This window comes from Taudactylus pleione, unplaced genomic scaffold (genome assembly GCF_031769625.1).
Source record: "Taudactylus pleione unplaced genomic scaffold, aTauple2 ptg000278l, whole genome shotgun sequence".
Taxonomy (NCBI): domain Eukaryota; kingdom Metazoa; phylum Chordata; class Amphibia; order Anura; family Myobatrachidae; genus Taudactylus; species Taudactylus pleione.
In genome coordinates this window covers 9146166-9158470 of record NW_028284680.1, presented here as the reverse complement: position 1 = coordinate 9158470, position 12305 = coordinate 9146166, and the positions used below count along the sequence as shown (strand labels likewise).

The following is a 12305-nucleotide window of genomic DNA, read 5'->3' as shown; positions in this document are numbered from 1 at the left end:
GTGTTTGTGAATTGTGTGCGCAGTAGCCGCACGTGCATCAACAAAGTAGTGCCAAGCGTGCGCCTGTGTCATAAGTAAAGGGCCGGCTGGCTTGACCGTTAAGGGTGCTGTAACCCCCGAAAGTACACTCCAGTCCAAACCAAAAAAAAAATTATTTTCTGTGTTTGTGAATTGTGTGCGCAGTAGCCGCACGTGCATCAACAAAGTAGTGCCAAGCGTGCGCCTGTGTCATAAGTAAAGGGCCGGCTGGCTTGACCGTTAAAGGGTGCTGTAACCCCCGAAAGTACACTCCAGTCCAAACCAAAAAAAAAATTATTTTCTGTGTTTGTGAATTGTGTGCACTGTGGCTGCACGTGCATCAACAAAGGAGCAGCGCCAAGCGTGCGCCTGTGTCCCATAAGTAAAGAGCCGGCTGGCTCATTTCTTAAAGGGTGGTGTAACCCACAAAGTGCACTACTCTCCAGCAAAAATAAAATAATATTTTCTGTGTTTGTGTGCGCATTAGCCGCACGTATATATATCAATATAACATAAATGGAGGACCAAACTTTCTCTGATAAAAATAAAATAGGGAAAGATCAAGAACCACTTCCTCCTAGTGCTGTTGCTGCTGCTGGGAGTTGTTCATCATCCCAGAGAGGAAGTAGGAACATCACTACTTTTACTAAACAATTGACCCTCCAACAGTCCCTAGCGATGAGGATGAAGTACGACAGCAGTCATCCTGAAGCAAAACGTATAACTGAGGCCTTGACTGCTATGTTGGTGTTAGACGTGCGTCCGGTATCCGACATTAGTGCAGTGGGATTTAGACAATTGATGGAGGTAGTGTGTCCTCGGTTCCAAATCCCGTCTAGATTCCACCTGCATCCTCAAAGCAGCAGCGACAAGCGTGCGTCTGTCTGTTAAAGGGTGGTGACACCCTCAAAGTGTGCTACACAAACAATTAAAATATTGTTCTTTTTTTTTCTGTCTTTGTGAATTGTGTGGGCTGTAGCCGCACCTGCATCCTTAAAGCAGCAGCGACAAGCGTGCGTCTGTCTGTTAAAGGGTGGTGACACCCTCAAAGTGTGCTACACAAACAATTAAAATATTGTTCTTTTTTTTTCTGTCTTTGTGACTTGTGTGCGATGTAGCCACACTTGCATCCTCAAAGCAGCAGCGACAAGCGTGCGTCTGTCTGTTAAAGGGTGGTGACACCCTCAAAGTGTGCTACACAAACAATTAAAATATTGTTCTTTTTTTTTTGGTCTTTGTGAAATGTGTGGGCTGTAGCCGCACCTGCATCCTTAAAGCAGCAGCGACAAGCGTGCGTCTGTCTGTTAAAGGGTGGTGACACCCTCAAAGTGTGCTACACAAACAATTAAAATATTTTTCTTTTTTTTTCTGTCTTTGTGAATTGTGTGGGCTGTAGCCGCACCTGCATCCTTAAAGCAGCAGCGACAAGCGTGCGTCTGTCTGTTAAAGGGTGGTGACACCCTCAAAGTGTGCTACACAAACAATTAAAATATTGTTCTTTTTTTTTTGGTCTTTGTGAAATGTGTGGGCTGTAGCCGCACCTGCATCCTTAAAGCAGCAGCGACAAGCGTGCGTCTGTCTGTTAAAGGGTGGTGACACCCTCAAAGTGTTCTACACAAACAATTAAAATATTGTTCTTTTTTTTTCGGTCTTTGTGAAATGTGTGGGCTGTAGCCGCACCTGCATCCTTAAAGCAGCAGCGACAAGCGTGCGTCTGTCTGTTAAAGGGTGGTGTAACTCTCAAAGTGTTCCAAAAAATAAAAAACTATTTTTTTAATGTGTTTGTGACTTGTGTGCGATGTAGCCACACTTGCATCCTCAAAGCAGCAGCGACAAGCGTGCGTCTGTCTGTTAAAGGATTACATCGGTGACAGCATCCAAGTAGGCATGTCAGACAGTCCGTACCTGTACTGGCAGGAAAAAGAATTAATTTGGAGGTCCCTGTACAAACTGGCTCTATTTTACCTGAGTTGCCCCCCCTCCAGTGTGTACTCCGAAAGAGTGTTTAGTGCAGCCGGGAACCTTGTCAGCGAAAGGCGTAGGAGGTTGCTTCCACAAAATGTGGAGAAGATGATGTTCATAAAATGAATTATCAACTCTTCCAGGGAGACCAGCCTCCAGAACGTACAGAGGGACCTGTGGTTCCAGCAGGGACGAATTAATACTCTGTGAGGATGAGGATGTACACACTGAAGAGGGTGAGGAATCGGTGGATGAGGAGGATGAGGATGACATCTTGCCTCCGTAGAGCCAGTTTGTGCAGGGACAGATAAATTGCCAGCTTGTTTTGTGGGGGCCCAAACGAACCAATCATTTCAGCCACAGTTGTGTGGCAGACCCTGGCGCTGAACTGATTGGTTTGTTAAAGTGTGCATGTCCTGTTTATACAACATAAGGGTGGGTGGGAGGGCCCAAGGACAATTCCATCTTGCACCTCTTTTTTTTCTTTGCATTATGTACAGTTTGGGGCCTAGTTTTTCAATGCCATCCTGTCTGCCACTGCAGTTTCACGCCTAGATGGGTCACGTGTTTGTGCCACCCACTTGTGTCGCTTAGCATAGTCATCCAGCTACCTCGGTGCAACCTTTTGGACATAAAAACACTATTGTGAGGTGTGAGGTATTCAGAATAGACTGGAAATGAGTGGAAATTAAGGTTATTGAGGTTAATAATAGCATAGGAGCAGAAAAACCTACAAATTCTGTGATTTTAGCTGTTTTTATGCTTTTTTTCAAAAAAATACAGATCCAAAACACAAAACCCAGAACCCAAAACACGGAAGGGTGGTTTTGGCAAAACCAATCCAGATCCAAAACACGAAGAAAGATCCAGATCCAAAACCAAAACACAAAACACGAAAAGTGGCCGGTGCACACCCCTACTGTTAACCCTTCAATTTTAAATAAATGATTACTGTACTATTTATCTTTCTGCTTTGAATGAAGTATGTTGTCTTGGCTCATTTTCTTCTGTATACAACACCTACAGCATGTAGCTTAACGTACACTAGTATAAATCATAACTGAAATAACAATGGTATATTCAAATTCTGTTTCATATCTAACGATATTACAGACATTACGACAGTTTACATCTTGTCTCTGCTGTGTTGTCTTAGGCTATCCCCGATACTCTGTAGAGGGCGACCACTTGTCTGGTGAACATCACTTGAAGATTCAACGCGCAGAACTTCAGGATGACGCACTGTACGAATGTCAGGCCATACAGGCCGCCATCCGATCACGCCCAGCCCGACTCACTGTATTGGGTAAGTCGTTGCACTACATGTCACATATATCCCACCCACTGTCCACCCACTGTGGTCTTGTGGAGGAACGTGAACCAGCATACAGAAACACTTGGCACCAAATTTGAACAGAAAACAGAATTACAATGTATTGCTTATTTAATGCAGGGCAAATATAAAATGTATACAGGGCCTGATTCATAGATCGACACAAACCTGATATTTTCGCAGTTGGCCAATGTTTTAATTACTGCGAATGCATTGGATTCGCGTGGCGCATGAGTCCCGGTGGATTACAGGTAGGGACCGTTTGTGGTAGATAGGGATGTTTAAAGAAATGCAGGCTCACAGTTGCAGCCAGCGACTGTGTCCTTGTATGCAGATCCGCTGGCTCCGGCGTAATAGTTCTGATGGCCATTCTGAATAACCGCAGGGTTACGCAGACGGTCGATAATCGTCTGAGTTGCATACAGTGGTAAGTCTTTGTGCTCAATTGTTTACATTTGCGTAGACGCTGGCAGGTGTCTCAATACTAATCTGTACGGCTGCAACATTTGCATATTTTAGTTATCACTTTTGTCTTATGGCAAGGTGCTCCATCATGCTGGTAAAGAGATTGTTCATCACCAAACTGTTATTGGATGGTTGAGAGAAGTTGCTCTTGGAGGATGTTTTGGTACCATTCTTTATTCATGGCTGTGTTCTTAGGCAAAATTGTGAGTGATCCCACTCCCTTGGCTGAGAAGCATCCCCACACATGAATGGTCTAAGGATGCTCTACTGTTGGAATGACACAGGACTGATGGTAGCGCTCACCTTTCCTTCTCCGGGCAAGCGTTTTCCAGGTGCCCCAAAAAATCTGAAAGGAGATTCATCAGAGAAAATAACTTTACCCCAGTCCTCAGCAGTCCAATCCCTGTACCTTTTGCAGAATATCAGTCTGTCCCTGATGTTTTTCCTGGAGAGAAGTGGCTTCTTTGCTGCCCTTCTTGAGACCAGGCCATCATCCAAAAGTCTTCACCTCACTGTGCATAAAGATGCACTCACACCAGTCTCCTGCCATTCTTGAGCAAGCTCTACACTGGTGGTGCCCCAATCCCGCAGCTGAATCAACTTTAGGAGAAGGTCCTAGCGCTTCGTAGACGCCTTCTTCACAACTATTGCACCTCTCTCCTTGAAGTTCTTGATGTCCCGATAAATGGTTGATTTAGGCACAATCTTACTAGCAGCAATATCCTTGCCTGTGAAGCCCTTTATGTACAAAGCAATGATGACTGCACAAGTTTCCTTGCAGGTAACCATGGTTAACAGAGGAAGAACTATGATTTCAAGCTCCACCCTTCTTTTAAAGCTTCCAGTCTGTTATTCTAACTCAATCAGAATGACAGAGTGATCTCCAGCCTTGTCCTCGTCAACACTCTCACCTGTGTTAACGAGAGAATCACTGACATGATGTCAGCTGGTCCTTTTGTGGTAGGGATGAAATGCAGTGGAAATGTTGTTTTTGGGATTAAGTTCATTGTCATGGCAAAGAGGGACTTTGCAATTTACTACAATTCATCTGCTCACTCTTCATGACATTCTGGAGTATATGCAAATTGGCACCATAAACACTGAAGCACAGACTTTGTGAAAACCAATACTTGTGTCATTCTCAAAACCTTTGGCCATGGTTGTACATTTAGACATATGACTTCTCGACAAAATAGTACACATCTTTTGGAAAGTATGCATAGCGCTCAGATACACGGCTAGGTATTACGCTCAGGGACACGGCTAGGTATTAAGCTCAGAGACACGGCTAGGTATTACGCTCAGGGACACAGCTAGGTATTACACTCAAGAGACAAGGCTAGGTATTACACTCAGGGACACGGCTAGGTATTACGCTCAGGGACACGGCTAGGTATTACGCTCAGGGACACGGCTAGGTATTACGCTCAGGGACACAGCTAGGTATTACACTCAAGAGACATGGCTAGGTGTTACTCTCAGAGACACGGCTAGGTATTACACTCAGAGACACGGCTAGGTATTACACTCAGAGACACGGCTAGGTATTACGCTCAGGGACACGGATAGGTATTACGCTCAGGGACACGGCTAGGTATTACGCTCAGGGACACGGCTAGGTATTACGCTCAGAGACACGGCTAGGTATTACGGTCAGACAATGTCGGATTAGTGCATGAAGGGCCCACCAGGGGAATGCAGTGTTAAGGGCCCATGCTTATGGGTGTGGCCTGCCACTACAGATGCTTGGCTAACCATTAGGCAAATCTTGGTGTAGTTTCTATAGAAGGCATCCAAGCCCCCATGTTGATCAGTGGTCCTGCTCCACCAGGTAACTGACCATCTTATAGAGTAACAATCTGGAATTTGAGGTCTGGAACCTGATACCTAGAAGAGGGGGATGGGCCCACAGGCAGTGGGGCCCACTTGGGATTTCCCCTGTACCCCTGTGGACCAGTCCAACCCTGCGGTCAGAGACACGGCTAGGCATTACGCTCAGAGACACGGCTAGGCATTACGCTCAGAGACACGGCTAGGCATTACGCTCAGAGACACGGCTAGGCATTACGCTCAGAGACACGGCTAGGCATTACGCTCAGAGACACAACTAGGTATTACGCTCAGAGACACAACTAGGTATTACGCTCAGAGACACGGCTAGGTATTACGCTCAGACTCGGCTAGGTATTACACTCAGAGACACGGCTAGGCATTACGCTCAGAGACACGGCTAGGCATTACGCTCAGAGACACGGCTAGGCATTACGCTCAGAGACACAACTAGGTATTACGCTCAGATACGCGGCTAGTTATTACGCTCAGAGACACGGCTAGGTATTACGCTCAGAGACTCGGCTAGGTATTACACTCAGAGACACGGCTAGGTAATACGCTCAGAGACACGGCTAGGTATTAGGCTCAGAGACTCGGCTAGGTATTACGCTCAGAGACACGGCTAGGTATTACGCTAAGACTGGGCTTGGTATTACGCTCAGAGACTCGGCTAGGTATTACGCTCAGAAACGCGGCTAGGTATTACGCTCAGAGACACGGCTAGGTATTACGCTCAGAGACACGGCTAGGTATTACGCTCAGAGACTCGGCTAGGTATTACGCTCAGAGACTCGGCTAGGTATTACGCTCAGAGACTCTGCTAGGTATTACGCTCAGATACGTGGTTAGTTATTACACTCAGAAACACGGCTAGGTATTACGCTCAGAGACTCAGCTAGGTATTACGCTCAGATACGTGGTTAGTTATTACACTCAGAAACACGGCTAGGTATTATGCTCAGAGACTCAGCTAGGTATTACGCTCAGAGACACGGCTAGGTATTACGCTCAGAGACACAACCAGGTATTACGATCAGATACACGGCTAGGTATTACGCTCAGAGACACGGCTAGGTAATACGCTCAGAGACACGGCTAGGTATTACGCTCAGAGACACGGCTAGGTATTATGCTCAGAGACTCTGCTAGGTATTACGCTCAGATACGTGGCTAGTTATTACGCTCAGAGACACGGCTAGGTATTACGCTCAGAGACTCAGCTAGGTATTACGCTCAGAGACACAACTAGGTATTACGCTCAGAGACACGGCTAGGTATTACACTCAGAGACACGGCTAGGTAATACGCTCAGAGACATGGCTAGGTATTACGCTCAGAGACACGGCTAGGTATTACGCTCAGAGACTCGGCTAGGTATTACGCTCAGAGACACGGCTAGGTATTACGCTCAGAGACACAACTAGGTATTACGCTCAGAGACACGGCTAGGTATTACGCTCAGAGACGCGGCTAGGTATTACGCTCAGAGACTGCTAGGTATTACGCTCAGATACGCGGCTAGTTATTACGCTCAGAGACACGGCTAGGTATTACGCTCAGAGACTCGGCTAGGTATTACACTCAGAGACACGGCTAGGTAATACGCTCAGAGACACGGCTAGGTATTAGGCTCAGAGACTCGGCTAGGTATTACGCTCAGAGACTGCTAGGTATTACGCTCAGATACGCGGCTAGTTATTACGCTCAGAGACACGGCTAGGTATTACGCTCAGAGACTCGGCTAGGTATTACACTCAGAGACACGGCTAGGTAATACGCTCAGAGACACGGCTAGGTATTAGGCTCAGAGACTCGGCTAGGTATTACGCTCAGAGACACGGCTAGGTATTACGCTAAGACTGGGCTTGGTATTACGCTCAGAGACTCGGCTAGGTATTACGCTCAGAGACACGGCTAGGTATTACGCTCAGAGACACGGCTAGGACTAGGCATTACACTCAGTGACGCGGCTAGGTATTACGCTCAGAGACGTGGCTAGGTATTACGCTCAGAGACTGGGCTAGGTATTACACTCAGAGACGCTGCTAGGTATCACGCTCAGAGACACTGCTAGGTATCACGCTCAGAGACACGGCTAGGTATCATTATCAAGGAAACGACTAGGTATTACGCTCAGAGACACAGCTAGGTATTACGCTCAGGGACTCTGCTAGGTATTACGCTCAGATACGTGGCTAGGTATTACTCTCAGAGACGCGGCTAGGTATCACGCTCAGAGACACTGCTAGGTATCACGCTCAGAGACACGGCTAGGTATCATGATCAAGGAAACGACTAGGTATTACACTCAGAGAAACGGCTAGGTATTATGCTCAGAGACACCCAAGTTGATCAGTGGTCCTGCTCCACCAGGTAACTGACCATCTAATAGAGTAACAATCTGGAATTTGAGGTCTGGAACCTGATACCTAGAAGAGGGGGATGGGCCCTCAGGCAGTGGGGCCCACTTGGGATTTCCCCTGTCCCCCTGTGGACCAGTCCAACCCTGCGGTCGGAGACACGGCTAGGTATCACGCTCAGAGACACGGCTAGGACTAGGCATTACAGTCAGTGACTCGGCTAGGTATTACGCTCAGAGACGTGGCTAGGTATTACACTCAGAGACACGGCTAGGTATCACACTCAGAGACACGGCTAGGTATTACGCTCAGAGACGTGGCTAAGTATTATGCTCAGAGACGCGGCTAGGTATTACACTCAGAGACGCGGCTAGGTATCACGCTCAGAGACACTGCTAGGTATCACGCTCAGAGACACGGCTAGGTATCATGATCAAGGAAACGACTAGGTATTACACTCAGAGACACGGCTACGTATTACGCTCAGAGACACGGCTACGTATAATGCTCAGAGACACGGCTAGGTATTACGCTCGGAGACTGGGCTAGGTATTACGCTCGGAGACACGGCTAGGTATCACGCTCAGAGACACGGCTAGGTATCACGCTCAGAGACTGGGCTAGGTATTACGCTCAGAGACTGGGCTAGGTATTGCGCTCAGAGACACGGCTAGGTATTACGCTCAGAGACACGGCTAGGTATTACGCTCAGAGACACGGCTAGGTATTACGCTCAGAGACACGGCTAGGTATTACGCTCAGAGACACGGCTAGGTATTACGCTCAGAGACACGGCTAGGTATTACGCTCAGAGACACAACTAGGTATTACGCTCAGAGACACGGCTAGTTATTACGCTCAGAGACACGGCTAGGTATTACGCTCAGAGACACAACTAGGTATCAAGCTCAGAGACTGGGCTAGGTATTACGCTCAGAGACACGGCTAGGTATCACGCTCAGAGACTGGGCTAGGTATTATGCTCAGAGACACGGTTAGGTATTATGCTCAGAGACACGGTTAGGTATTATGCTCAGAGACACGGCTAGGTATTACGCTCAGAGCCCCGGCTAGGTATTACGCTCAAAGACACAACTAGGACTAGGCATTACACTCAATGACGCGGCTGCGTATTACGCTCAGAGACACAACTAGGTATCACGCTCAGAGACACGGCTAGGTATCACGCTCAGGGACACGGCTAGGTATTACGCTCAGAGATATGGCTAGGTAATACGCTCAGAGACACGGCTAGGTATTACGCTCAGAGACTCGCCTAGGTATTATGCTCAGAGACACGGCTAGGTATTACGCTCAGATACTCGGCTAGGACTAGGCATTACACTCAGTGACGCGGCTACTTATTACGCTCAGAGACACAACTAGGTATTACGCTCAGAGACACAGCTAGGTATTACGCTCAGGGACACAACTAGATATTACGCTCAGGGACACAACTAGGTATTATGCTCAGAGACATGGCTAGGTATTACGCTCAGAGACATGGCTAGGTACTACACTCAGAGACACGGCTAGGTAGTACGCTCAGAGACACAACTAGGTATTACGCTCAGAGACACGGCTAGGTATTATGCTCAGAGACACAACTAGGTATTACGCTCAGAGACATGGCTCGGTATTACGCTCAGAGACAGGGCTAGGTATTACGCTCAGAGACAGGGCTAGGTATTACGCTCAGAGACAGGGCTAGGTATTACGCTCAGAGACACGGCTAGGTATTACGCTCAGAGACACGGCTAGGTATTACGCTCAGAGACACGGCTAGGTATTACGCCCAGAGACACGGCTAGGTATTACGCCCAGAGACATGGCTAGGTATTATGCTCAGAGACACAACTAGGTATTACGCTCAGAGACACAACTAGGTATTACGCTCAGAGACACAGCTAGGTATTACGCTCAGAGACACAACTAGGTATTACGCTCAGAGACACGGCTACGTATTACGCTCAGAGACACGGCTACGTATTACGCTCAGAGACACAACTAGGTATTACGCTCAGAGACACAGCTAGGTATTACGCTCAGGGACACAACTAGATATTACGCTCAGGGACACAACTAGGTACTACACTCAGAGACACAACTAGGTATTACGCTCAGAGACTCGGCTAGGTATTATGCTCAGAGACACGGCTAGGTGTTACGCTCAGAGACACAACTAGGTACTACGCTCAGAGACACAACTAGGTATTACGCTCAGAGACTCGGCTAGGTATTATGCTCAGAGACATGGCTAGGTACTACGCTCAGAGACTCGGCTAGGTATTACGCTCAGAGACTCGGCTAGGTATTACGCTCAGAGATCGGCTAGGTATTACGCTCAGAGACTCGGCTAGGTATTACGCTCAGAGATCGGCTAGGTATTACGCCCAGAGACATGGCTAGGTATTATGCTCTGAGACATGGCTATTACGCTCAGAGGGACGGCTAGGTATTACGCTCAGAGACACGGCTAGGTACTACGCTCAGAGACACGGCTAGGTATTACGCTCAGAGACGCGGCTGGTTATTACGCTCAGAGACGCGGCTAGTTATTACGCTCAGAGACGCGGCTAGTTATTACGCTCAGAGACACGGCTAGGTATTAGAAGATATAACTCTCAAAACTCTAACTTTGTTTTGATGGAATGGGGTTGTGCTTTAGCTAATGGGAATGTGTGAGCTTATACAGTACATGTCCACCTGCAACTTGTATCAGATATTTGTTCCTCTGGGACAGCTCTATGCATGAAATGTCTCTGTGATATAGCCCAAGGCAGTGACATTATCCAACTATGCTTGATAATATAATGACTGAAATGTATGGAAGCCAAAGAAATAACGTATGTAGGTAGGGTTGAAGGAGGAAGTACATATCCAAGTCCGTAAAACAGTATAATGGTGTAAAACTTATTTTACATTAATGAGGTAATGCTGCCTTTGGCTATCTCTTGGGTATTCCATGTACAACAGACTGCCTGTGTCATGTTCTTGTTTTTAAAAGGCAAGGTGATCTAAGCAGGAATTGTACCTACAACGTCTGTGCTAATAGCTTCAGCTCAATCACATTGTCCTGGATTATAAGTGTATCTAGAGCTTGCTATAAGTAATATGGCTGAGAGCAGCCACTACAGCCAGCCTGCCTTATCGTGCATTCCTATTGTTTTATTTGGAGGGAGACAATAGGACATTAGTTGATATAGAGGAGCAAAGATCTCTTCTTAATGTCACATCAAACATCTAGTGAAAGTATCAGAACACTTCTGCGTTTCTCAGTGACAATACAGAGTGAGTGCTTCTTATTGGAAAAACCAGAACTCCAGGATAAATTACATTTTCCACTTTAATATGATATAGCAACACAGGTGTATATTGTTTCAAGCTTAAGGGGTATAAGGCAATGCACACAGCATGGCGACACAGTATATAGTTTCTGACATCACCTCTTCAGCGCAGCCTCTAATTATTATTATTATCCTTTATTTATATGGCGCCACAAGTGCTTCGCAGCGCCTTACAAAGTACACAAACAAATAATTTGACAACTGACTTACAGTACAAAATAGGACAAGGACATGGATAATATACATTGATACATAAGTGACCATAACACCTAGATATGCAACAGAGCGTAAGCAACCAAGTGTTAGGTGCCCTGGTGGGGGGTAAGAAGTAGGTGAAAGTAAAGTAAGGAGAAGCACAAGAGGGTAAAGGACCCTACTCGTAAGAGCTTACATTCTAAAGGGGAGGGGCAGACAAACAGGTGTGACACAGATGGGGTAAACGGAGGAAGGAGCATGTTGCAGCAGGTTAGGATGGGAGCTGGAAGGCTTTGATGAAGTAGTGGGTCTTAAGAGCCCGTTTGAAGGATTGTAGAGAGGTGGAGAGTCTGATAGGGAGAGGGAGAGAGTTCCAAAGGTTGGGAGCAGCACGGGCAAAATCTTGGAGGCGGGAGTGGGTGGAAGTAATCAGTTGGCATGAGAGGCGGCGTGCATTGGTTGAGCGAAGGGGGCGGCCAGGAGAGTGGAGGGAGATGAGGTCAGAGATGTAAATGGGAGAGGAATGGGTGAGGGCTTTGTAGGCAAGTGTGAGAACCTTGAATTGGGTTCTAAAAGGGAAGGGGAGCCAGTGGTGGGCTTGTAGGAGAAAGGTGGCAGATGTAGAGCATTTGGAGAGGAAGATGAGTCGAGCAGCAGCATTGAGGACAGACTGGAGAGGAGAGAGATGGGAGTTGGGGAGGCCAGATAGGAGAAGGTACAGTAGTCCAATCTGGATATGACCAGTGACTGTATGAGGGTTTTGGTGGCATCCTGGGAGAGAAAGGGTCTAAT

The 12305-nt window shown here is 47.0% G+C and overlaps 1 protein-coding gene across 1 annotated transcript in view; it reads left to right on the top strand.

The window, feature by feature from the left end:
* Positions 1–12305, top strand: part of KIRREL3 (kirre like nephrin family adhesion molecule 3) — a 457331-nt gene that overhangs the window by 59437 nt on the left and 385589 nt on the right. Inside the window, exon 4 of the mRNA XM_088481884.1 lies at positions 3137–3286. Within this exon, the coding sequence (XP_088338010.1) occupies positions 3137–3286 (150 nt within the window). The remainder of the gene's footprint in view (positions 1–3136; positions 3287–12305) is intronic.